Consider the following 27,312-nt stretch of genomic DNA (forward strand, 5'->3'; position numbering starts at 1 on the left):
CCACCACAAAGTTTTGGGGATGCTCGAGCATTAGCTCAGCTACTGTGACCGATCGCTCAATCTCCTGAACTCTGCCATCCGGTAGCACGATTTTTCCAGCATAATGGCAAGAAGAGGAAATGTAGTTTCCCATTGCAAGTAGAGATCAATGAGGACTACAGGGAGTTCAGAAGTAGTTAGGCTCTATATAGAGAGGGAAGCCGTGACGAGCGTGCGAAGACCGCTTGTTATTTATTACAAGAGTTGATGTTGTATGTGTTTCGTGTGTGTTTATTTTGAATGAGCGCATGCTTTGAGCTGGTCCTGTGACTAAATAATAAAGAAAGGGGGGGAACTTTCAAGCAAATGGAGGGTTCGCTGAACTGCTGCATCTAGTTTTAGATGTGGGCTCAGTGGACTTTGGAAAAGGACTGAGACCTAATTTAAGGTGGGACCCAGAAACTGAGTATGTGGCGGTCCGGTGTTGGCGCCTTTTTGGTGTTTGCTGTTTGTGTGGAATTCAGATGGAGCCGGTGGAGTTTGGAGTAAGTTTGCTGAGTGTGGAGAGCTTTAGGGAACGTAGTTGAGAGGGTAGACTGAAGACTTCGGATGGCGTTTGTTGCTATTTTTATTGCCATTTTTTATGTGTTAGTTAGGGGAAGGTTGATGGATCAACTGAAGCAAGTTTGATGTGGTTTTCTAATGGCTCAATTAAGAGTACCATAATACAAGGGATCTGTCTTGGATACTCCTCGTTGTTATTTGAAGGAACATTATGCTTTAAGCTTCTTTTTTTTGATTGTATGGAAATATTTCTTATGTGTTAGCTTGAAAGTGTTTTTTCAAAAAGTTGGTGGCTTGTGTAATCAAAATTTTGAGATTAATAAGTGGAGACCAATAATCTAGTTCAAATTATATTTCAATTTAATAATTTAGAGATTTAAGTAGTTTAGTTATAGAAAATAAAAGAAAATAAACTCCAAAGTCAAATAGGTTGTGACAATGTTATATCCTATTAATCACGTCTGAACTTAGAATACAAATCTTATCAAAATAACTACTCCAGAGTGAGAAGAATTGAGCCATAAAAAGAACCTTGATCATGTTGGTATGTTCTAATAAAGTTTATACTCCTCAACTCACAAGACTAAGTCCAAGTCAGGACGGTTGTTTTATCTCTCCTATTCATTGATTCAGTAATCCCCTAAGGCTAGAGTTATAACGACATTGTTTTTATCTCTACGCATTGGTTCAATGATCTCTACTGGAGCTGTAAAGCTAGAGTTACAATAAGAATCTCTCTTGAATCGGGAAATATGTCCATGCGCAGCTTGCGCGCCGCATATAAAAGGATTCGGCCTTCTAATTCAACGTTGCAACAACTGAAGTCCTTTGGGCAGCATACATTAATTATAAGCTACGAAAATAGCTTATAAGCCACTTTGAACGCTTGTCAAACACGCCCAGCATCCAGAGAAAGCGTGGGTTGTTGCCGAGAGCGCGTATAAGGAGCCCAGGACAGACTGATTCCAAGACCATAAACACCTTTGAGCTCCATTTTAAATTGATTTCAATCTAAACAAGTTTGTCAACAGCATGCAACATTGATCACCTCCGTACACAATTCCAATTATGCCAACTAATCAAATCCCTTATTGGATTGCTAGGCTAAACAAGAAGACCACCAAATAAAAAGTCTGAACCTAGTTGCATTCGGCTATAGTGTCAAGCACCGGCCTCCAAGATCCCACGCGACGGGGACCACCCACCTGCAGCTGCCCGGAACACCCCGTATCCTTCTTATCGGGTACGACTTTAACTCTACTCGCACCCAAACCCGGCATCCTCTTCTTCATGACCCCTTTTACAGCGTCGGCTAACCCGTCATCGGCCCGATAGCTCCTGTTCAAAAGCACGTAGACTTGCCCGGGCCTCAACTGCTCGTCGGCCCTCATTCCCTTCGTTCGTCGGGCCAGCAACAGATCTTCTGCACGCGACACGGTGTGGCCCGGGAACTCGATCATGAGCTCGGCGACCGATGAAGGGAGCTTGAGCCGACGGAGAAGGATGGCGCCTGAGTCGACCATGATGAGTTTCGCGGCGAGGGGGCCGCTGGTTTCGTTGATGCATGAAGAAGCGCCGACGCCCATGATGGGTGTAGTACTAGCTAGGAGCCTAGATTGGTTGTCAGCGGAGTAGGGTTTTGTGTGCTGAAGGAGTGAATTTTATACATGAGAGCGTTGAGGAAGATTGGCAGGGGGGCTGCGGTGAGCGTGCTGCTTCATCCCATCAAAGATAGAACGGGACGTGTAGGGCCCGGCAACGGTTCTTTCACAGATGCTTCTGTTTTTTTTTTTTTTTGGTCCGCTAAATCCCTTGTGCCTCGCGCGTTCCTTTGTGGCGCTTTCTCCTCCGCTTATCAGAGCGTCTTCCTGCATCAGGATCTTTAATGGCCGTGCAACATTATGTCAGTCTTCTGCATCAAAGTTTGGTTAGGAAACTCCTATTTCCAAGGGACCGAGTTTCGAGCTCTTCATAAGGACTCAGACCCTCTCAAGAAAAGCTTGGAAATCGGGACATCTCAAATCCATCCCAATTTCAAGCAAGCTGACGGAGTACTCGAACCCGTATCGGTTGAGCAAGAAGCAAATCCAACCGATCAGAAAGTTTTGAGTTCGATTTAAACACGAGGTCCTACGTGCTCTGACGGAACTAAAGCGTAACAGATAATAGCTTTAACTAAACATAACCTCCTGCTTGGACACCGTAGAGCCATAAATGAAGTGCTGCAGAGTTAAAAACATTCATATTAGGAAGCAAGCTTACTGGAGCACAGTTTCTCATTCGCTATGGAAAGGAACAATACCTTCTCAAAATATATAAAGGAGGGAGAAAATCTACTTTCTCAAAACATGAGAAAATATCAAAAGGTTTCAAGTCCATAGCATTAAATATACATCAACGAGATGTTAATCTTCAAAGTCCAGTGATCCAATAATTAACATCCTTTTAATGCCATATTATATGTAATCGACTGAATCCATGGGTACTTTCTCCTAAAGTACACAACCAAGTGGCATCTTTGAAGCAAAAGTGAACGGTCTCATCCAGCAGGATGAATCACCTAGTACTCCTTTTCACAGATCTTTCAAATTGTAAGGTTAGACACAATTTTCAATATACAACTCTCAATAAACTATTTTATCCTCGGATTATTCATCCCTGTTTCATTGAACCGCATCTCAGCAAATCATCGTATAACACACCTTCAGGAAAAAAAAGAAAACAGTAGGCACTAAAAATGCATATATCCTGTTCAAGGGCGAGAACAATGGCGAGAAAAATGAACAAGAATGTTTTAGTACATTCAACGATAACTAACAAACTAACACTTGTAATAATTAATAAATAATACAAAGAAAAAGTATATGGTTTAACAAAGGGAAATGAAAAGCAACCCAACAATTGGATAGCCCAGTGTATCAGGTGATATAACATTAAGGTCCCACTATACACTGTTTCCAGGGTTCTCGTTCCAAATATAACACCACGAAACAAGTTTGCGATAGGAAAACAGAAAATAGGGAAACAAAAACAAAGGACAACTCCAGTCAAAACCCTGAGTAGAGAGCAGTGCGGGAGGATATAGAAAGGTTTAGGGCGGAGACTGATAATAATAATGCCTACACAGAGGAACCCTTTACCTAGTTCTTCACTCATCATGGGCTGTCCCTACTTGATGTACTGTGAGAGCCACTTGAAGCCATCGCCATAGCCCATCTTGCGAACGATGCTGCACATGAAAACCTCAAGGGGACGGACATTGGAGTCCACAAGATTGACTTTGCCCTTTCCGGTTGTGAAGTTGCTCAGTCCCAGGTGAAAGCGCAGCTCCTCCTCTGAAGCTGCATATGGGATGTCTATCTTGTTTCCCAGGATGAGAAATGGTACGTTTGCAAGGGAGTCATCCGAAAGGAGTGCATCCAGCTCCTTCTTCGACTCTGCAAACCTCTCCTTGTCAAATGCATCCACTAGGTAAACAACAGCGTCCACCTGCAAAAAGAAGAAACAAAATATCCAATGAGACTCAAGAATAACGACTTGAGAATAACAATGAAAATAGCGTAAATATGAGCGTGCAAATAAGTCTAAATAAGAGACACTGAGCTCAGATGCATGAGATTACTTGTGTATCAACATGATAACAATGGATCCAGTAAAACTCAAGTCATAAGATTCATCATTAAAGATATTCGACAAGCAGCAAGAAAATTTGGATGAATTCTTCACATGCATTCATGAAGGCTTACTCAATCTTAAGACACTTTTAAGGATGTATTAAAAAAACTTGTCCATAAATTCTGTATAATACTTGCCAATACGAAAGATCCTCAATTTATCATATGTTCACATACAGATTCACATAAGGTATGCAGGACCTAGCAATAAAGATTTGTTTTTATCAAATAGTACTTGGTCATTACAAAATGTAATAGAAGAACTATATGCTACTTCCAGGACTGGGATGGATAATGGATTCTTACAAGCACTAACCATCATGCTAACAACCTCAAACATATAACTTAGTGTGATAGTTTCTAAGGTAGCATAACATATTGATATGAGCGAGCAGTGGCTTAAATCAACCTCCAAACATATTGACAATTATACAGAATTGTCTAAAGACTTAGCTACCAGATGGACTTGATTACGTCTAAACAATGGCAGTGCGAAAAAAAATGCATTAGTCAACTTTATTCTCTATCTTGCAATCAATCATTTCATTAACAATCTCTCAACTAATAAACATAAGCATGGTCCAAATCATCATTCAAAAAGTTTAACTTAAAAAGCAGTAAGCAGAATGTACAATGTAGATTGTAGAGTTGGTAACTATTTGGCCTTCTTTAGGCACCCAAAAACACAAAAAAGTAAACTAGGTCAGCAGATGTCATTTCCTCACTTAGTAGCAACCCCTTTCGACTAATGATATTAAAGATCTTAGACATATCTTTTTCCTTAACACTATCTAGATTGTTTCTATATCACACAAAAAGGTTCATCACAAGTCCAAACTTCTCAACCAATAGAGAAATAGCAAGCCCTGAACAACATCATCTTACTCCACATTACATGAAAGCAAACATATTAACAATATTAGACTTGTAACACTCACCCTAGATTAGTTTGACAATTAGAAAAGAGTTAAAGTGAGTAGGAAACTCCCAATCTTTTGACTTCCTACAAAGTAAGCTTCTTGCTCATATGACAACTAACATGTCAAGCACATGCTGGTTCTCCAAAGATTACCACAGGAGAACATTCAAAGATTTCTAAAAAACAAAGAACTCAAAAGGCCTGTTTCTTTTTTCCCTCGCTATCATATTTTATTAGGTTAGTAACGCATTCCAAAAACCCTTGAGATTAGGTACTTCAGTGATAAGTGGCAACAGTTTGTAGTAACCAATGAAAAGTCAAATCAGGTGTAACAAAATAAAAAGTAGATACTTATCATAGTCAGAAGCATACATCAAGATACATCCACAGTTACTAGAACTAATAATAATAAAAATACAAAGTGAACGACCACAACCCAACTGTGCAAACTTAGCAGAAAATGGATTCAGATATCCAGGGATCTACTTTTCCAATTGAATACATATATTAATATTTAATGCCTCATCTAATCGAATCCAGAAACAGATATGGATATTCTTTTTTTAATTTTCAAATCGGATATGGATATGGACACATATATGGATATCAATACAGATTTTATTTAAAAAAAAAAGCTTTTATCCTTTCATTCAGATACTCCTCATATCAAATAAACAATAAGCCTTTGCATTTTATATTGTCTAATACATATCCATTTTTTCTCAAATGCAATCCATATCTGTATCAATACGGATCGACTACACACATTAGTACTAAAGTTACATTAATATGAAAGGGCTCATCACGTATATAAATCTCAAAAAAGTATAATTTATTTTACCTGAGTGCACAGAAGATAAAGGGAAAAATATAAGTACAAGAAATAAAGTAAGATGAGTATAGAATGATTAGATATTCAATATGCAGACAAATAGAAAACAAGGAATCAGAAACAATTTAGCACAAATCACGTCAAATATCTCTAGAGTCTAGACTTGTTTCATGCTTCTCCGCTGATAATGAACCAGATAGAAATGATTTTGCTACAGTGAATAACATATAAACATGCAACAAACTGTTTCAACACAAAACTGTTCCTAATAATTGGAATCACAACAAACAAACTCCGAAAGCCTCTACCCAAGATATTTAGAATGGGTTCAAAAGAAAGAAAGAGAAAACAACCTAAAGCAAGCTAGCTTAGAACATAAAAAACGAGTGAAATTAGTATATATGACAAATTAGAATATTTGACATTCTCATTGAACTAAACATTTTTAAAGAGAATAATAAGAAATGTCTAATTGTGGGAAAAAGGTAAGCAATATATCCTCAGGTAACATGCATAGATTCTCCATACAGTGCTTCTGAATCTAAAGTTAAGAGAATAAAAGAAAGAAAACATGCATGAACACAGTCTATGTTTGTTAAATCCAAAGAATCAAATCAAGATTAATAAACCTCTTAACAAACTAAACTTAGTTCGTACCAGCTTACTTTACTATATATTAAACCTACAAACAGAACTTTTTGCTATTAACTGATTTAAAGAAAATATCCAATTTGGGATTATGGGTAGTTAAATAATTTATGATTTTAAAAGGGGATTTTGAATGAAATATAAGCAATTATTTGACTCAAGCTAGCAACATCTTTTCACAAAGATTCAAATACACAATACAGCCCCACAACTGTCTCACAGGCTTGAACAGTTAAAAGTATATAGTAAACCTTTGGTAGGTCATTTACAATTTCTTTTTACTGAACCCAACATCATAAACTTATAAGAGTAACAAAATATAACAAAAAAAATTTAACATCAACGTCCTACAGTTTAATGCACAAGATTCATACATGGTTATGCATGCTTATGTGTTTAACAAGATGTCATTATGAAAGCTATCTTTTCAAGAAAAAATTCTACTAGCAAATACTTAATGAATTATGTCTGAAAAGTTATTCTATTCTAGCAGCAATCCTCTGAAAAAGAGTAAGATAGGCAAGCTTAAGCAAAAATACGAGGTCGAGAAGGGAATATACGAGAAGTAAGCAAAAGCAAAGTTATTTTCAAAGTTGTAATATCACAAGCTCAACAAAACAATCAGCCATAAGATGCATTGCCAGTAATGAAGCCAAATCGCAGTCCGATGGCATTTCCCTTTCCAAGAAAAAGATATGTCTTGAACATTTTTCATTTTTAAAAACACTTTCGGAAGAAACTTTTTCAAAAAAAAAAATTCTAGAATACTATTCATTCATGTACTCATAACCCACAAGGGCATCATGTCCTGAAGACATTGAAGAAGATAGACAAAAGCTATCACAAAGTACATATCAAACAATTCGCATAACTGTAAGCCTACAATGAACAAAGATCTTAAACTACCTGTAAACAAAAGCTGGATCAGATATTAAACAAACCTAATAGAGATAAGAGCAATATATACATAAAATTGGGGGAAAAGAAATGACCTTGGCGTAATAATCCTTCCAAACACGGCGCGCGATCTGGTGACCACCAAGATCAAACGCTTTGAATTTGATCTTCCCAATACTCAGCTCTTCTGACGTCGGATACTGCGTCGGTTGGTGCTGAACCAATCTCTGCTAAAAAAAAATCCCAATTTAATCCAGAAAATCAACAGCCTTTACATAAATCTCAAGAACTAAACAACAACATGAAGAAATTAACCAAAGATCTAACCTCATCCTTCAGCATATGAAGAAGCGTTGTCTTCCCAGCGTTATCGAGCCCTAAAAACAAGATCTTGGCCTCTTTCTGCCACAATCCCAAAGACGCCAGCACGCCATAGAACCAATCTACAAGAAACATCCTTGATTTCTTCGCTCGCGCGAATCCACGCGAATTCGAGGAGATAAGACCAGATCCGGCGATCAAATCGCCGGAATTCAAAGAAATTTCAGATGAAAGGGTTACAAATCTAGGATTGAGATCAGAGATCGATGGCGATCAGCTATGCCCAAGAGAGAGAATGAGGTAACGAGGAGAGAGAAAACAGCTGCTTTGAGAATGAGAAGAACTACTTGGTTACGTGTCCACTTGTCACCGGTTCTGCCGGTTGCGGGATCCGCTTGGGTGAGGGTGAACTTGTTTGTGACTGGGTATCGCCGGTTGGGGGAGCGCTGACCAATAGGAGTACGGGTATGAGGAGTGCCTCGTCATCAAATGCATGCTAACCGTTTATGAAGGATCTGACGGTTTAGATGTAGCGTAAGTGTCTCTTCGGTCTGGTGTTCTGCAAGAACAGATTAATGACGATATAATGTGAGTTGCTCGTGAAAAGAGGCTCCGAAGAATAAGCATGTTTGGTAACGGAGAATTAAATGGAGAGTGGACTCAATATTGGAAAGCAACGTCACTTTCTAACTTTTTCATATCTAACATTTAATTTAAAAAATAAAAAAAAATTGATTGAAAAGTAAATGGTGTCACAATAGCATTTTATGGCACGGTTGGCAAGCAAAAAATAAATGGAAAGTGAAAAAAAATTCAAGAAGATACTATCTTATTAGTTTTTATTTTGTAAAATCTAGGTTAGATGATAGTAAAAATAGAGAAAGATATTGTGCTAAATAATGTGGCACTTACCTTCTTTTTGTGGTTATCATGGAAAATAAAAAGTAGAAAGTGAACAAGTAAAATTAAAATGATATGTAAAAAATCTAAAAATGTATTTCATCTTTCTTCACTTTCTTTAATTTTTTGAGAAAGTGAAAGGGGTTAAGGGGCTGTTTCCAAAACGAAGGGCGTGTTTGGCACTCGGGAAGTAAATGGAAAATGCACAGAAAATCAGAAAATATAATTTTATCATATTTGGCATTTGGCAAGTGAATGAAAAGTGAAATGTCATCTTAATATTTTAGCTTATTTTACTTTATCTAAAAATTAGAGAAAGTGAACAGAAAGTGAAGAGAGAGGAGAGGAAAATATATACTTTTAGATTTCTTATGTATAATTTTAGTTTTACTCGTCAACTTTCGACTATTGCTTGCAGTGATAACTAAATAGAACAAGAAGAAAGTAATTGACGCATCCAACTTTCCCGCCTTACTTTCTAACATCCAAACAAGATTTTGCAAAAATAAAAGTAATTAAAAAGCATATTCATGAGAAAATACTTTCTATTTTTTTCACTTTCTGCTTACTTTCTGCTTACCAAACATGCCCGCTCCTAGTCATGAATGGTATAGATCATCATTTTCTATATGAATGTTTTGATAGAATTTGGACTCCGTGAATACTACTATGAGAAGTTACAACTAGATAATGGATACATGACTAACTTGACGCTACATTGGACTCACAACTCCGAATAATGTTGGACGGATTCAAAAGAAAACTCGTTTAATGATCATGATTTGAATTTAAATTATTGGTTCAATAATGGTAAGAAAATTTATAAACTAAAAGTTAGTATTTGGACCAAGCTTGCATCCCCTAAATTTGGTTTATTGGAAGCACAACCTTAAATTTCTTGGCAAGTGACGATAAATAAAGAATGTTATGCTTACAGTTGATGCCTTATTATATTGAGGTGACGTGATGCACATGATTAGGTTATTCCAACTTTAATTTACCACTAAACTCCTCTAATTTTTCTTACGATAATCGTGAACTTTAACGTGTTAGTCTTGATCGTAATCTCTGTTTAGGATTAGTTGTAGGTGAAGGAGACCGTGTAATGATTGTTAAATAAAAATGTATTCCTTCAATTGAATGTACTTGAGTGAGGAAACTATCTTGAAAACTTTCCATGTATAAAAATTAGGGAAAAATGTTTCTGTGCCCCAAAAAAATTAAAGAAATGTGTCCCAGCCCCCTCTTATTTTTCTCTTATGTTTCAGCCCTTTCACACTCTCCTAGAAATTTGTTTTTCAAAATTACCCTTCCCCTCTTCTTCTTCTTCTTCTTCTCCTCTGCCTCCTCTCCGCTCTCTTCTTCTTCTTCTCCTCCTCCTCTTCTTCTTCTCCAGACCCTTGCCCACACCCCCACCCGTCCTCCCTACCCCCTCCCCGGGCCCCGTCCCCGACCTCCTCCGCCTCCTTCGTCAATATCCCTCTGCTTAATCGATTTGGGAAGACCTTCGATTGGTCTTTGAAGCCCAACATGATGGGGATTGCTTGCACACAAGGTACAATCTTTATTAATTGAGCTTGAGTTGGAGTTTTTGAATTTGATTGAGTTTTTAAGTTCATTGTATTGGATTTTGGGCTTCCTTGTTCGATTTGTGATTAAATTGAGTGTTTTGATGTTGAATTATGTCAATGTATTGAGGATTTGATGTGGATCTGTTCTTTGTCTTGAATTCTTGCAAGCAGATGCCTGGTGAGATTTCTTGCACACAATGTGTTTGATATAATGCATTGGTAAGAAGAAATGGTTTTATTGGAGAGAATGGCTCAATCTCAGGCGTGTGTTATAATTTGATGGAATTAAACAAGATTTGAGACTGATGAAAAAAATCTATGCAAGTGAAAACCCAGAGATGATTAGTTGTTCAGAATAATAGTTTTGATTTGTCTTAGTGAGCGCATTCTGCGGTGAGAGAGGAATGGACAGTTGAAGTTTTTGATAAGGGAATGCTCTATGAAGGAGTGCCTGGAGATAGAATGGTGAAGCTTCTTCAGATTGCATTGAAGTGCATATACAAATCTGCCGATGCTCGACCAACTATGAGCCAAGTTGCCGAGATGATACATTCATTGAAGGAAGAAGAGGATAGGTCTGTTGTGTCTGAAATTGATTCAAGAGATGCTTAAAACTGGGGAGTCTGTTTTTATAATGTCCTGGAATTTATGTATATGTTCCGTTTGACTATTATTATTTGCTAGTGTATATGTGTTGGTCACATATGAGGAGGTGGAAAACATTGTTTATTTGTTACACTGATGACATATGTGATATTAGTCCAAATGGTGCTTTCAAACTCAAATTTAATAAATGAGGATGTCTATTTCTTGTTGATCACAAATTACGCCAAAATTGATCACTAAATAGACACTGATGACATATGTGATATTTGATAAACATAATTTGATTGTACTTAGATCAAAATTTAATGAAATGTATTGTGTCTATTTAGTGATTAATTTTGGTGTAATTTGTTACGATTGTATGTGGAATGTATTGTGGCTGTCATGTGAATATGTACAATTTCATTCAAATAGAACTTAATGTGCATAATAAACTGAAGATTATATATAAATTATGTTTATCAAAACCTGAATATTATAATACATAATATGTACATAATCTTGAGGTTATTGTGTACATAATAATATATACAAATCATGTACATAATCTTCAAGTTACAATACACTATTAAATCTCATTATATGTTAACTTTCTTCATAAATTATGTTAACTTTCATCATTATATGGAGCTCAAGAAACAAAGTCATCTTTGAACACTTATCTTTCTCTGTTCATTCTATCATTAACTCATCTATTGCTGCTTTATGTGAATGGGCAGGATCTGCTAGCAAGAAGAATGCTCTCAAGTTAGCACGAGCTTTAGAGGAAAATCCGATCAGAAGGAGCAGTGTTTGAAAATTTCAAGTGGGTTTTGGAAGTAGTATGTTCATATCTCATAAAACTTTTGTAATCAGTCTTTTTGGTTTTTCTAATTAGTTTATAGGAAATTTAATTTCCTAATACTATATGTATGGCCGGCTTTGGTTCTCCTTTATATCTATGTCAACGGTGAATGACGTCAAGGACATCTCTTCATCTTCATGGATATCTAGGAGAAGAAGGTTATACATCCCTAGATTGGGAAATTCCATTTTCTATCTACTAATTTATATATAAGGATACAGTTCGTATCCTTCTTTTTGTAAAGATACTTGATAGTTTATTTTTATTTAATGAACAGGGTACATCCCTTGTTTTCATCCTAACTTTCCCATCCCGAAATTAACCTTCAACCATCTTAAAATACCCTAATTCTCCCTTTAAATCGTCACATTAAATTCGTTTCCAGCATCTGGAATTTTCTCCTCCGTTACGCCATCCTCTCCGCCGAAGCCGAAGAGTTAGACGATTATCCTTCTCCGACGAAGCCGCAGCGTTACATGAATTTGCAAAGCCAAAGCTGAAGAGTTCGACGATTATCCTTCTCCGACGAAGCCGAAGCGTTACAGGAATTTGCAAAGATGTGGATTATTCGTTGGATACCCTTCTCCGTCGAAGCCGAAGCGTTACATAAATCTGCACAGATTACTATTTCTTTAGAATTTACGCAATCATGTCCAAAGTTTTCTGCAATTGGGGATTCAGTAAGGTATTTCTCTAACTATCCCCTTTTACTGCTTCAGTCCTCTCATTTTCTTCTAAAAAATTTGCACTAATTTTCGATTTCCTATAGTTTCAAGGGCCAAGGTTTTAAAAATTCCAACAGCAGCTGGATCGACATTAGAAAGTAAGTTGACTTGAGTTGAGTTCTTTAAATTTTTAGATTTTTATTTTGGTTGTGATTTATTTCCTAAATTAGTTCTGTTTTCCAGTTATAACTTATTTTTTATGTTATATGTGTTTGGGAATTGATTTCTTGTTGTGGTGTTTGATATGAAAGCTCTGATGGTGGGGAAATTTTTTTTTTTTTTTTAATTTTGAGGTTTTGAGTAGTCAATTGCTGAGTCTGATAGAGAATTCTCACGGTGGAAGAACATGTGTGCCCTTTCTTTCATTATGAATGTCAATGGTAGTATATAACTGAGTTCAGTATTAAATTGAACATATAGACATCAATTATTTTCTCTTAGATAAAATATATATAAGCATCAGCATATACTATAAAACATTCAAGGAACTATAATAACTGTTTCCAGAACTTGATTAAATAATTTGATGAATATTTCAAGTTGATCAAATGACATAAATGGTCCAGTTCGGTAACATGTCTCTCATGGAAAAGAAAACAAAAACTTGACTGAAATCACAATAGAAATAGCAGGGAAATAAGGATAAAGGCAGAGCTATACCTTCTGAAGGAACAAGAAACTTCTCCCAAAGAGGGTTCAAGTTTGTCCCAATAAATGTCCTGGAGACATATAATTTGAGAAAAAATAATATGTCCTGAGCAAATAATTGTTCGAGAAAACACGTGCATGCAATGTTTAAATCCCTATATAACAAAAATCAGAGATTCCAAAGACAATGATCTACATACAAAATACTAAAACACGTGCACTCAAGTAGAGAAATACATTTATTGCAATCAATTTCAGACAGATGAATGGAAATCAAAGTCCATGGTCAACCAATAATCTGTTTACAACTCATTAGAAAATTTTCAAATAGCACAGATATGTTCCTTATACCATGGTCAACCAATAATCTGTTTACAACTCATTAGAAAATTTTCAAATAGCACAGATATGTTCCTTATACAATCAAGTTTAATTGTTAATTCCTTCCTTACTTGAGGAAACTCTTGTCAGGACTTCTTCTATAGAATAACCATAAATTTTAAGTTGTTGCATAATTGAATGAGAAAAACTAAAAGGACATCAAACATCAGTAAAGGCGTCAAACAACTAAAAGGACTTCTTCTATAGAATAACCATAAATTTTAAGTTGTTGCATAATTAAATGAGAAAAACTAAAAGGACATCAAACAGCAGTAAAGGCGTCAAACATTTTACTATGCCTCAAATCCACATTTGATGTGGCAAAGTTTGTGATATTTTGGGACAAAGACAATGTCAGAAGAAACCACCATCATTTAGGGAAAAATATATGAGATTGTTTCTGAAGGTTTTAAATAAGTGGGTCACAAATAGTTTTATACTCCAAAGACAAGAATGCACCAATGCATGACAGATGCTTACAAGTAATTGTGGAAGTAACACTGTGTTCCTAATGAAAATGCACAAAGCAAAATATGATGCTATCTTTTGTTTCTTTAAATTCATAGCTGTCTAGCCAAAAGCTAGGACCCTACATGACCACCCAGGCTAAGCGGCAGCAGTTAAGGATTTCAAATACTCATATTCGCTGCTGTCATAGGTTTAAACATTAAGCATCCCTCCAAAATGCATTAATGTCTCTTTGACTAACAAGGCTTCAAAACCTTGCTATTAATATGTTATTCGGGATTTTTAAGATCAACAAAGTAAACTAACAACACAAATAAATTTATTTAAAAAAAGGCACCAAGGTGGCATCTGTAAACGTTTGAGAAACTATAAAAGAGTAAACAAACACTGCCAGAAAAACTATAATGGCGCATGGAGAAAAAAAAACATGAAATTACACTGAAGTTCCAACAAAGCCATAACAGCTAAGAGGAGACATAACCTGTAATCTGTCAGACCCAAGTGAAGGCAGACAGAGTATTCTTTTTCCGAGCCATCAACAGGATGCAAGGAATCTCCCCCATACTGAATTGCATTGAATAAATCATGAATATGAGAAAGAACACTGACAGAATGACACTGAAAAATTGCATATGCTCATGAATATGAGAAAGCTCAGGCAACATAAATAAAGTACATTAGAGTAAATGAAAGAATTTTGTCAGCTAAAATATAAATAAATAAGGTGTGGTAACTAGCAGTTTGTTTGGAGGAGGAACTTGACTAGGGTTAGTAAGTATAGTTCAAAGCATGCCTACAACTGATACTTGACAATAACTTTCATGGTGGAACGTTCACTCACATACAAGATCATATACCCAAAAGAGCTAAAAGCAGAGCGACCATCAATTAATCTTTTTGAAGAAATCCACTTGAAGAAATTAATTAAAGAGGACCAAGGAATGTTTATGAGATGACAGAATACAAACCTTCATAGTTCTCTCTGTGCAAGTGAATGTGAATGCCATAAAATAATTAGATATAAATTTGGGCAGAAAATGTCATAGTTCTCTCTGTGCAAGTGAATGTGAATGCCATAAAATAATTAGATATAAATTTGGGCAGAAAATGGGGAGCTGAAAAGAGTACAGGAAGAGGTAAGAGAGTTTTGAAGGAGTGATGAGAGGAGAAATCGGGCCTAATAAGGAAATATGACAGGGAAAAAGTTTTGAGATTGATATAGACGTGATTTGGATTTTTCCTGGGTATGAAAATAGATTGTTTGATTTTTTTTTATGTGAGCATCAGTTATATTATAATATAAAATCATAATTCTCAACCCTCATGTCTAAGGGACTTTAACAACATGATTCACAAGAATGCAATAGAAACAAACTGAATGCAAGAAGAGTGGAAAGGGAATAAACATACAATTGGATCAGGGGCATCAACTTGCTTGCACATAATCCATGGAACTCGAACATCAAGAGCAAGCACCAATTTTGCTGGCCATGATTTTCCTGTTGTGATTTCGGTTGTAATTATTTCCCTAAATTAGTTATTAGGTATATCAATTCTGTTTTGAACAATCTAATATCAATTGCATAAACAATAGATTAAAGATATGAATATGTTTTGTAGCCATTACTTGAGAAAACCTGTTCATTGAGTAATTATGTATGTTGTGAAAACCTGTTGTGCAATTCTCATGTAAATAATTAAACATTTTTTAAATTATGTATGTTGTCTCTGAATAATTATGTATGTTTTGTCTCTGAGTAATTATATAAGTTTTGTAATACACTATTACGTGTAGATTAAATTATTTAACATTTTTTCATATTAATGCAGATATCCTACTTGGTTGGATTTGCCTTGTTTTTTTTTAAAACATTTCTAAAGTTGTCGTTGATTCAGGTTAGTTAAGCAACTTTCTTCTCTTTTCTCTTTATTTTGTTCATAGTGATGATAACTCTATTTCCTTGAATTTATCTTCTTCTACACTTAAATATTTATTATTATTATTATTATTATATGACTTTAAAAAAAAATTAACCTTAGCATATGAGATATTTGTGATTACTAATGCATGCATAGTTTAACAAATTTCTTTAAAAAAACCTTAAGTACTATTGAACAACAAATAAAATATACTTATTCTCTTAAATTATATTCACTGCTATACTTATGTTTAATTTAATAAATCAATAATTTAACACATTAATTTTTTCCCCTGTAGAAATTTACATTCTACTTCTTGGATTGCATAATCACTATACATTTGCATAAGAGTACCTTCTTCCAAATGACTTCAAACCAAGGTTTGAATTCAACATAAATATATATTATTATTGCTTTATGTGTATTTGTGTTTATTAATAGTATATTTTATTATTTTTTAACAGAAGACCACATTCTAATACATGAGAGTAGAAACACCAAATATAATCAGTTGAATCTTGATCAGAAGAGAACTTACATTCAGAAGGTCATTGATAATAATATAAAGAGGAAAAGAAATGATTTAGCTGGCAGTAGTACCAATAGCAAGGGAAAACGCAAGATTGATTTGTTTTGTGGAGCGCAACAGCGAGAATATGAGCATGGAGATTTGTATAGATTAATTTTATAATTTATTAAAATAATTACATGATTATATATATCTAAATTTATTTAACACTAAAAACTATTATTTTTTTCTAGGTGAAATTACACATGAACCAGTATGTTCTTTATTACATAAACTACGGACTCCAAAGTCTTGTTCATTTAGTGGAGCAAAAAAGTTTGAACATGAGCCACCAACATCCTGTTGTCACAATGGTGAAATCCACCTAGCAGATGTGAAAGTTAATGACGAGTTATATGCCCTTTATACTGTACAAACCCAAGAGGCAATTGAGTTTCGAAGACAAACCAGAAAGTATAATAGCATTTTCTCATTCACATCATTTGGGGTAAGGTTTGATAGAGAACTGGCATCAAACAGAAAGGGTATTTTCACATTTAGAGCACAAGGACAAATATATCATAATCTCCCCTCTCTTATTCCAGAAGAAAATAAGCCTTCCTACTTTCAACTTTACTTTTACGATACGGAGAATGAGTTGCAAAATCGAATGGGAATATTAGATAATGCAAACATGAGTACGACTACAACTAAAAGATTGATGGATATATTAGAAGGAAACCCATATGCAAAATTTCTGCGGAAACTAAATGATTTTCCATCTATTGAAGACTTCAAGATTATTATAAATAGAGATGCTGCGGTAGATCAACGTGTTTACAACTCGCCAACAGTGGATCAGGTTGCAGCTGTCTGGGTAGAGGGAAATAATGATAATGTTCCGTATGAGAGAGAAATAGTTGTCCATTCACACTCTGGCAAGAATCATCAAGTTAAGCACTATTTTGGTTGTTATGATCCTTTACAATATCCTTTACTCTTTCCAGGCGGAGATGTTGGATAGCACCAAAATATTAAAAGAAGGCTGAAAAATGATATTCGTCGTTCAAAACAACTAAATACAACATCTCAATTGACTCAGCAAACTTTTACATCTGCAGAAGACATATTTAAACGAGAAAGGGAAGGTAAATCATAATTAAAATTGTTTAATAATATTAAAACATTAAAAATTAACTTAACCTGCAAACTTGTAGGTGTTAAAGCACCAAAGGCGGGAAGCGTCTCATGTCGAGAATATTATTGTTACAAGTTCCAGATAAGAGACACTCGACAATCTACAGTATTAACATCGGCAGGCCGTTTGTTCCATCAATATGCTGTTGATATGTACATAAATGCCCATGTTCATGTCATCGAGTTTCAAAAAAGAGGGTTGCCTCATGCACACATGTTGATTATTCTAATGGGAAAACACAAAATCGTCTCATCAGATCATTATGATAAGTACGTATCAGCAGAAATTCCAAACCAGTATGAAAATCCAATCCTATATGAACTGGTAAAAAAACATATGATGCGTGGCCCTTGTGGAGAGTTAAATATGAAGAATGTTTGCATGCAAAATGGCGAGTGTAAATATCACTACCCTAGAGAGTTTTCTCCGAGATCACTACAAGCGAAAGATGCTTACCCAGTTTATAAAAGGAGCAAAAATAACAGAACAATGTTGGTTTGAAACCAAATCCTTAATAATCAATGGGTGGTACCTTACAATCCATATTTGCTGACACGTTATAACTGTCACATCAATGTTGAAATATGCTCAGGCATAAAAGCAGTTAAATACCTTTATAAGTACATATATAAAGGCCATGATAGAGTAGCAGTAAACATTGAGTACAATGAAGGTGAAAAAGTTGTGAATGAAATCAAGAATTTTCAAGATGCAAGATGGGTATCAGCTCAGGAAGCTTTCTGGAGAATATATGAATTCCATCTTAATGAGATATTCCCGGCTGTCATTAACTTACAACTTCACATGCCAAATCATCAATATGTTTCATATTGGAAACATCAAGACCTATCAAAATTTATTCACTTGGAACATGTCTCAAAGACGATGCTTACAGAATTTTTTACTATGTGTAAAAAAATTAAAGAAGGTAACAAGAAGAAACATGAAAAGGACCATGAAAAGGAGTTATTATATGTGGAATTTCCTGAATGTTATGTTTGGGATTCAACATCAAAATCTTGGCATCCAAGAAAACAGAGACAAGTGATAGGTCGAATAAATGGGGCTAATCCAATTGAAGGAGAGAGATATTACTTGCGACTATTGCTTACTCACGTTAGGTGTCCGAAATCATTTGAAGATCTACTGACGGTAAATGGTATTCATTGCAAATCTTTCAATCAATCAGCTCAGAAATTAGGTCTTTTGGAATCTGATGATAGCATAAGAGAGTGCTTAGATAAAGCCATCATCTTCCAAATGCCAACAGCACTTCGACGTTTGTTTGCAACTATTTTGGTTCATTGTGAGCCTACAGATGTTAATCATTTGTGGGATAAATATATTGAATCATTATCTGAAGACTTCTCAAGGAAACCAAATGCTACTAGAGCTTCGGTGATACATGATACTCTTCTCAATATTAACTTCTACTTAGAGAGCATGAGAAAGGATATTAAAAATTTTGACTTGCCACCTTTACAAGCAAAAAACATTACAGAGGAAAGTTCATACACAAGAGAAATAAAAGAAGAGCTAGATGTACAAATCTCAACTGATGATCTAAATGCTGCAACAAAACTCAACTATGAACAACATACTAAATACACTACAATATTATCAAGAGTTGAAGGAAATAAAAGTGGAGTTTTCTTTATTGACGGTCCAGGAGGAACTGGGAAGACTTATTTATATCGCGCTCTACTTGCCAAAGTAAGATCACAAGGTATGATAGCTCTTGCTACAGCGACATCAGGTGTCGCAACTATAATAATGCCTGGTGGAAGAACAGCACACTCGAGATTTAAAATCAAAATCCCAACAACAGATTCATCTATATGCGGTATATCAAAGCAAGATGGGACATCAAAACTCCTTAGAATAGCTCGTTTAATAATTTGGGACGAGGCTGCTATGGCTAAACGCGTTGCAATTGAAACGTTGGATAGAACACTAAGAGATTTAATGGATAAAGATGAACCATTTGGCGGAAAAGTTATTATATTTGGTGGTGATTTTAGACAAGTTTTACCAGTTGTGCCTCGCTCAACAAGATCACAAACTATCAAAGAAAGTTTAGTAAGCTCACATTTATGGAGAAAAATGATCAAACTACAACTTTCAAAAAATATAAGAGCAAAATCAGACACAGCATTCAGTGAATTTCTTCTTAGGATTGGGAATGGAGATGAACCAACAGTAACACAGGATCTCATAAAATTGCCTACTGCAATGTTGATCCAGAATCAAGGTGATGAGCTACCGGAAGATTCTCTCATAAATTCAATTTTTCCATCTTTAGATGAAAATTTCAAGTCTATTGACTATATGAAAGATAGAGCTATCCTTACAACAAAAAATGAATATGTTGACATGTTAAATGATAGACTAATAAAAAGGTTTCCAGGAGAAGGAAAAGAATTCTATAGCTTTGATGAAGCAGTTGATGACACTAATCATCATTACCAAGAAGAATTTTTGAACACTCTGCTCCCTAATGGACTACCGCCACACAAGCTACTGTTGAAAAAATATTGTCCAATTATTTTACTAAGGAACTTGGATCCAACTAATGGACTGTGCAATGGTACAAGAATGGTATGTCAAGATTTTAACTCTAATATAATTCAAGCTAAAATCACAATGGGACAACATGCTGGGAAAGAAGTTTTCTTGCCAAGAATACCATTGTCACCAGCAGATGATGAAGGATTACCATTCAAGTTCAAACGCAAACAATTTCCCATAAGATTATGTTTTGCGATGACAATTAATAAATCCCAAAGGCAAACAATACCTAACGTAGGTATTTATCTACCTGAACCAGTATTCTCTCATGGACAATTATATGTTGCTTTATCGCGGGGTACTTCCATGATGACAACCAAGGTCTTAATAACATCAGATGGAAAATTTGCAGAAGATGGACAATACACAAAAAATATTGTATACAAGGAAGTTCTCCATCCAAACGACCACGAGGAATAATTCAAATGACCAATAACATTTTTGAAGGTTAGTAATTTATTATATAATAAGTAGATGCAATTTTTATTAAAGTTTTTTCCTTAAAATTAATTAAAAAACTTACAATTCATTAATACATCATTCAATCTGTTCATTCAAAATCATGTACTAATTAAAATTAACATAACTTTAAACATTGTAAATAAAATTATTAATTAATAGATTCAAATTACTATAATTAGTGTCACATATTTGATATAGAAATAGTCTCATTTAATTTTCTTTTTAGTTTATTTAGTACTTCAAATGCTTTGTTATTTACATATAACAAACTATTCAAAATCTTGCAGGAACGATGGCATCCACCAACGAAGCACCAATTCCACACATCCAAATACACCAACTAAAAAAATTTCAAAGAGATTGGACTATTCTTGTTGTTATCCTAAGAACTATCGAGTCATCTTATGAGAACAACAAAGGATCAGGAAAACTACTAAAATTATTTTTTGCCGACTCAGAGGTAATGTAGCAAAATTCTACATGCTATAATTCTATTGATATTTGTTGATACTTATTCTTAAATAAAGTAATACATATAATTTTTAAGTACAATATGCATAACTTTTTATCATGCCATAGCAATTGTTATTTTAAATCTATGCAAAGCCTTCTCAATTTTTTATAAATTTATAAATATAAATTTATAAATATAAATTATAAATATTAATTAAATTATAATTGTTGATGCTTATTCTTATATTAATTATTATCACCTTACTATGTATAAAATCATATAAAAAAAATTCATGCATTTATTAAATAGGTAAGCAACATGTAATTCATTTTTTACAAAGAGCTAATCCATAAAAACGATTAAATTTGTTACTTGAGATCAAATGACTTATTAGTAAGTAGTAGAAATTCTAATTCAATAACATGTGACTTTATATAAATAAGGTTAGTTTTGTTGATGAGTTAAAATGTAATTTTTTTTGGACCCGAATATTATGGATACATTTCAATCAAACCTAGGGAATGTTTATTTAAAAGTTTCCCACATAGGTATGGTTATTAATATTTGTTGATATTTGTGAGATAATATTAGTAATATTTGCAGGGAAAAAAAAATACAAGGTATTATGTTTAGAGAAACTATTGAAATGTATAAGCACATGCTTCAGAAGAATAATGTTCTTTACATCTCAAATGGAGAAGTCAAACCAATAAACCCGCTTTATGGAAATGTACATGAGTCAATTGAGTTGACATTGACTAAAAACATTTCTATCAAAGAGTCAAAAGCAGAATTTCAATTTGATAAGATATTGAATAACTTTATCTCAATCAAAGACGCAATTTCCAACGAGGATACAAGGAATATAAGTAAGTATTTGTAAACACCTTTTATTTTTAATTTATAAATTTATAAAAGAATTTTCAACTTATTATAAATTTATATGCAGATATTCTTGCAATGATAGCAAATGTCAAGCCTATGATTAAGTACGTTACAATATATAATAAGGCAGACACAAGGCGTGACATCATTATAGTAGACAAAGAGTATACATGCATGCTTTTATTTCACAATAAATTATTTATTCAAAATATAATATATTAACCTAAAATTGTCTAACTTCTCTTATACAATGACATAACATTGTCTGTAACTTTATTCGGAGATTTAGCTGTCAATGAAGGCTCAATGATTGAAGGAAATATGCATGAGACAACTATAATAGCGCTATCAGATTTCAAAATATCAATGTACAAAGGTATCATTTTTTAAATTGAATTGTAAATTAATTATCAAAAAATATCAAATACTAATTATAACTATTATATATGCAGGAGAGTTGTGCTTGACTTCGCAAATTGCTTCAACATTATTTATCAATCCTGATATACAACTTGCTAAGGACATGCAAGAATGGTAATTCAAATAAAAAAAGGTAACTTAATAAATTAAAATTTAAATATTTTTCAAATTATATGCAGGGCTCTTTCAAAAGAAAAGATCAAGACTAATGGTGCTCCGTCAAGGCTATTTAAAAATGCAACGAAAATGAATATTGGTGACATTATGCAAGCTTCACAAGAATCATCAAAGGTATGATATTAAAATTCCTACTATAAATTAGTAATGAATCTTGAGCTTACGATATAAAATAAAAATATAAATAGATATTGTTTCATTGATGTTTCAAATACATTTACAATTATTACTTTTGCATTAATTTTTAAAAAATACATTTTTTGCTATATTTTTTTAAATTATTTTAAAATTTATAATTTTTTAACTAAATATATGTAAACTACAATTATAACTAACTAAATTTTTACAAATCTACAGGCACAATATGGCAGCTTTATTGGAAAAATAAGTAATATCTTAAATAGACATGAGGCTTGGTACTACTCATGCACAGGCTGTAATAAAAAGGTTGACAAAAATATTTATGACAAATGTCAAAATTGTCAAAAAAACAATGAAGACAGTATACCGAGGTAAAGTACTATCAATTACTTATGAAATAAAAATATAAAGATTAAATATATAAATATCATCTTATGAACAATTATAATACAAAATGTAGATATGTTGTCAAAATCATAGTGGAAGACGAAACAGACAATGCAAGAGTCACACTTTTTGACGCAGCAGAAACATTGATAGGATGCGATGCTCAAAAATTCATGGATGATATAAAAGAGGTAAATTCTTACTTTATTATATTTTATACATATAAATCAATATATTTCATGTATAAGATCTTAATTTTTTCCTCATTAAAACAGAAAAAAAATCAGAGTTCATTCTTTCAAAAGTTTGTTCTCAACATCGAAAAGACATACAAGTTCTTGGTAAAGTTGGATGAGAAGTCAAAGGATGAACGTGCACAAGGAAAGATAATAGCACAAGAAATCCAAATCCAAGAGGACATCACAATCAACATTGATGATGATGATTCATTTATCGAATTACCAAAAAAGAAGATCAAGGTGGAGAAGGATTGATCAAAGGACAACAAAAATTAAACATTAATGTTTTTAATTTTTAATTACATTTACAAATTGGTTAAAGGATTTTTAATGTGCTTTTCATAGGCTTCTAAGTTTATTAATTGATGAATTAAATTTGTTAGGACAATTTATGATTTATACGCATATGCTCAGATAGTGGTTTGATAAATATTGCATGCTTTGATTGTTATTGCAGTTATTAACTTAAATTTAACATTTAATTATGTGAATCAAAATACATATTCATAGAATAGTTCACTCTATTAATTTAAATTTTCATGTCAACTATTGTTATCTTATCTATACTGCACAAAAAATTTTGTCGATGAGTCGTTCGCAAGAAAAATGATGACCAAGCACAGCTTCCCGAACCTGTTGAGAGGAAACAATAGCTTTCTTTAGATAAGGTAGCTAATTTTACAAAATTGTTATTCTAATTTATTTCTTTAAGTAGTCAAAATTTATTTTTATCTATTTTATTACATTTCCAGGTTCATACCGAAAAATGATCGTCTGGATTGGATGATATTACAACTTTAATCATGGCAGGTAAATATCAAAATGATGTTCAAAAATTTGTAAATCTAATCATATATCATCTTAAATAGATAAAAGGTTAATTAATAGAATCAATATATCTGCAGTTAACTCATCTAACCAGTGTGCTGAGCAAATAAAATTCAGAGAATAGTGGCATTCTATACCTCTTTCTTCAGAGCCTTCAGCACAATACAGATATCAAGTCCTTGATCAGGCACATCCTCTTTATGGCAAACGATAAGTTAGCCTTCGATCAATGCAAGCTACTAAACCTCCACTGTCATCAGCTTGTCATCAAGGTAACTAATTTCTTTAAGGAGCAGCACTTTACATATTAGGAACTTTACAAAGTTATGTGGCAGAGGATCCGTCTACTTGGAAATTTCAGCATTGCACCATGTTAACTAGCTGGCAGAATTGAGTGCTCATCCTGTTGGTTCAAATGCACTTGATGTTGCATTAGAGGTACTCCTTTCTTTTGATAAAATCTATTCAGTGTTGGAAAATAAATTTTATCTTTCACTTGATTATCATGTGATAGCATGAATAACCCTTATTGCCAAGTTATATTACTTTGGCAAGTTATATTACTTTATCTGACATTAAGCTCAAAGTCAGTCTAATCTTTTGAATTACATCTCAAAGAGCATTTTGTTGCTTTATCTTAATGTACTACAGAGAATTGGTGTCTGTCAGGTATCAAGACACATCTTTACCTGATTGGTAAATCTACTGAAGGCAATTGTTTCTCTGCTTATGAGAGCTTACTGGATGATCTCCTCCTTTGTGCGGTACACCTTACAGTAATTCACTCCACCTTTACTTTTTGTAGAAGAACATCTTATGATAGTCTTATCGGTGGAATATTACAGTGGGTAGATTGTTCATGGAAAGGCCTGCTCAAATATGATGTAACAATGTGTGAAACAAAGATGTTTGCTTTTTGCATAACTATACATTCTAAGTAGTGATTTAATGTTGTTTTGAATACAGTTCTTATTAAAGCCTCAATATTTGGTGTCTGTGCAGATCATTGGGGGTGAAAAGGACTTGCTTAATTTGTTTAATGATAAATGGAACTTAAGGTTCCCTGCTGAGTTTGAGAAAAATAGCCTCTAGCAATTAGGACCTTAGAAGCCAACTCATATGAAAATTCTCAGGGAGAATCTTCTATTTTGCATTGCAACTGGAGAAAAGGAGAGTTGTCAAAGTCAACTTATTACTTCGCCTGCAATTCCTATGCATGGATTATTGATTCTGGTTAATGTGAGTATATGTTGAGGTTTGTTTTTATCGTGAATAGGGATTGTATGTCGAAGTGTTTTACTTCATGTTCTCATTTACTCTGATCATTTATTTTAGATGAATCCCGTCGAGTATGGGCATATCTTTTTGGTTCCTTATGGTAAAAAGCAAAGACAAGAGTTTTGGCACAAGGAGATGTTCTATTTGATTTCACGGTTTGCAAAGGAAAACTGTAATTGTTCCCTAAAGGTCTTTTTTTTGAAAAGTTCTTCAACAACTCCATGTTATGCATATTTCCAGGTATATTACTGACCACGTTATTTTATTTTATTATTCATATGTATTTTACTAAGGAAGTCAGCATTTGGGGTTCCTAATTGATCTGAACACACACTTTTCGGATTTGTGCTTAGAAAAGATTTTTGAGAATAGTGGAAGGAGAGAACTAAGAGAACAAGGATTAATTTTTTAAAGGAGGCCTTTGAGAAACCTTTTATGATATAGGATGTTATTACAAAACTATTCTTATAGGATTCATAATGTCGAGCACAGCATTAAGGACTGGTAAGAAATAGGAATAAGCTGAGTATGGCTAATTTTTGGCTTGACCAACAAAACATGATATACACTCTTTACCATATCATAGGAATTCTCTCCCTCTTTTCTTTTTCTTTTTCTTTTTCTTTCAAACAGATAAAGATTAAAGAATATTGCATTTTAATATTATACCAAAAACCTTACAGTTTGTTGCTACCTGTGGAACAAGATGCTTACTTTGCAAACCATTTACCGGTGGAACTTCTTCCAGTTATCAATGTATATGACTGCAAGGATAACAAAGGAGTAAGCATATCTGAGCTTGCAAATTATCCTCTTAAGACATTGCTGTTTACAAGCCATAACTTGGAATCACTTGTTGGATTAGTAGGTGAAATATGCTCTATTTCATATAATTCTCTTGTGATTTAAGTGGTACACAACCTGTAATGTCTATGAACTTTTCTGACTCCATTAAGTATGAGTACAGTCTTACATGTGCTGTTTGCCTGGTAAGATATTTGCTTCCATTCTTCATAATGTTAGATGTTTACTGTTCTGTGCTTTATCTAATTTAAGAAAAAGATTATAATATTCTATTTCCACATTCCAAATATTCAGTAATTTTGAAATGCAGGTCTATTTGTAAGAGGATTTTCCTGTCCTTCTCTTTTCTAAAACCATATTTGTTTCTTCACTACTTCTCTGCAAATTTCTTTTGACCAACGGATCTTACAAATTGTGGACCTGCTATTCTACAAATTAGAGACTAGATTTGGGCTCACTTGTATGATAATCAAGGTGAAACATCCACTACAACAAAATACAACATTGCCGACGAAACAAAAACATCGGCAAATGTTTAAAAAACGTCGGGAAAAATATTTTCCGACAAAAAATACAGCGTCGCTAACGCGTCGCTAAAAGTGCGTCAAGGAATGTATTTGGCGACGCAAATACACTGCGTCGCCAAAAATACACTTTTGGCGACGCGACATGCGTCGGGAAAAGTACATCTTTTAGCGACGCATATTATTTTACGTCGGCAAAAGCATGCTGAATTTTTCCATATGCGTAATGGCGTCGGGAAATCTTGCACTTTTGGCGACGTACTTAACGTCGGCAAAGGGCAATGCGTCGGTAAAAGTATACTTTTGCCGACGCAAGATTGCGTCGCCAAAAGATATTACTTTTGGTGACAAAATATGTCATCAGCAAAAGTGTTACATTTAGCGACTAAATATAACGTCGGCAAAAGTGTTACTTTTATTGACGCTTATTGACACTAATTTGTATCGCCAAAAATAATATATTTTCTGTCAAATACAAGCCTATACTGAATCTGAACATCCACAAAAAATTTGATCCCATTCACATCAACATAAAAGTCTAT

The 27,312-nt window shown here is 34.0% G+C and overlaps 3 protein-coding genes and 1 long non-coding RNA gene across 5 annotated transcripts in view; 1 reads left to right on the forward strand and 3 right to left on the reverse strand.

The window, feature by feature from the left end:
- LOC109850702 overlaps positions 1-291 on the reverse strand; it is an 849-nt gene extending 558 nt beyond the window's left edge. Inside the window, 1 exon segment of the mRNA XM_020420758.1 lies at positions 1-291. This exon segment is cut by the window's left edge and continues 5 nt beyond it. Coding sequence (XP_020276347.1) covers positions 1-133 — 133 coding nt within the window. The 5' untranslated portion in view covers positions 134-291.
- LOC109848491 (GTP-binding protein SAR1A-like) lies at positions 3,324-8,157 on the reverse strand. 2 transcript variants are annotated; one of them, XM_020418004.1, is made up of 3 exons: positions 7,841-8,157; positions 7,609-7,743; positions 3,324-4,032 (listed from the first exon to the last, which is right to left on the reverse strand). In XM_020418004.1, the coding sequence occupies exons 1-3, from the start codon at positions 7,967-7,969 to the stop codon at positions 3,712-3,714; spliced, it is 585 nt and encodes a 194-aa protein (XP_020273593.1). In that variant the 5' UTR covers positions 7,970-8,157; the 3' UTR covers positions 3,324-3,711. The 2 variants fall into 2 exon arrangements, with proteins under 2 accessions (XP_020273593.1, XP_020273594.1); XM_020418005.1 differs by having other exon boundaries at positions 7,609-7,740; positions 7,841-8,155.
- Positions 8,294-15,011, reverse strand: LOC109848492 (nudix hydrolase 9-like). Its single transcript, XM_020418006.1, has 4 exons — positions 14,946-15,011; positions 14,459-14,541; positions 13,141-13,199; positions 8,294-8,393 (listed from the first exon to the last, which is right to left on the reverse strand). The coding sequence occupies exons 1-4, from the start codon at positions 14,982-14,984 to the stop codon at positions 8,320-8,322; spliced, it is 255 nt and encodes an 84-aa protein (XP_020273595.1). The 5' UTR covers positions 14,985-15,011; the 3' UTR covers positions 8,294-8,319.
- On the forward strand, positions 15,808-21,154 carry LOC109846755. Its single transcript, XR_002248574.1, has 3 exons — positions 15,808-15,873; positions 16,196-16,277; positions 20,921-21,154. It is a non-coding gene; the product is annotated as an uncharacterized LOC109846755 (long non-coding RNA).

Source organism: Asparagus officinalis, chromosome 7 (assembly GCF_001876935.1).
Source record: "Asparagus officinalis chromosome 7, Aspof.V1, whole genome shotgun sequence".
In the NCBI taxonomy this organism is placed as follows: domain Eukaryota; kingdom Viridiplantae; phylum Streptophyta; class Magnoliopsida; order Asparagales; family Asparagaceae; genus Asparagus; species Asparagus officinalis.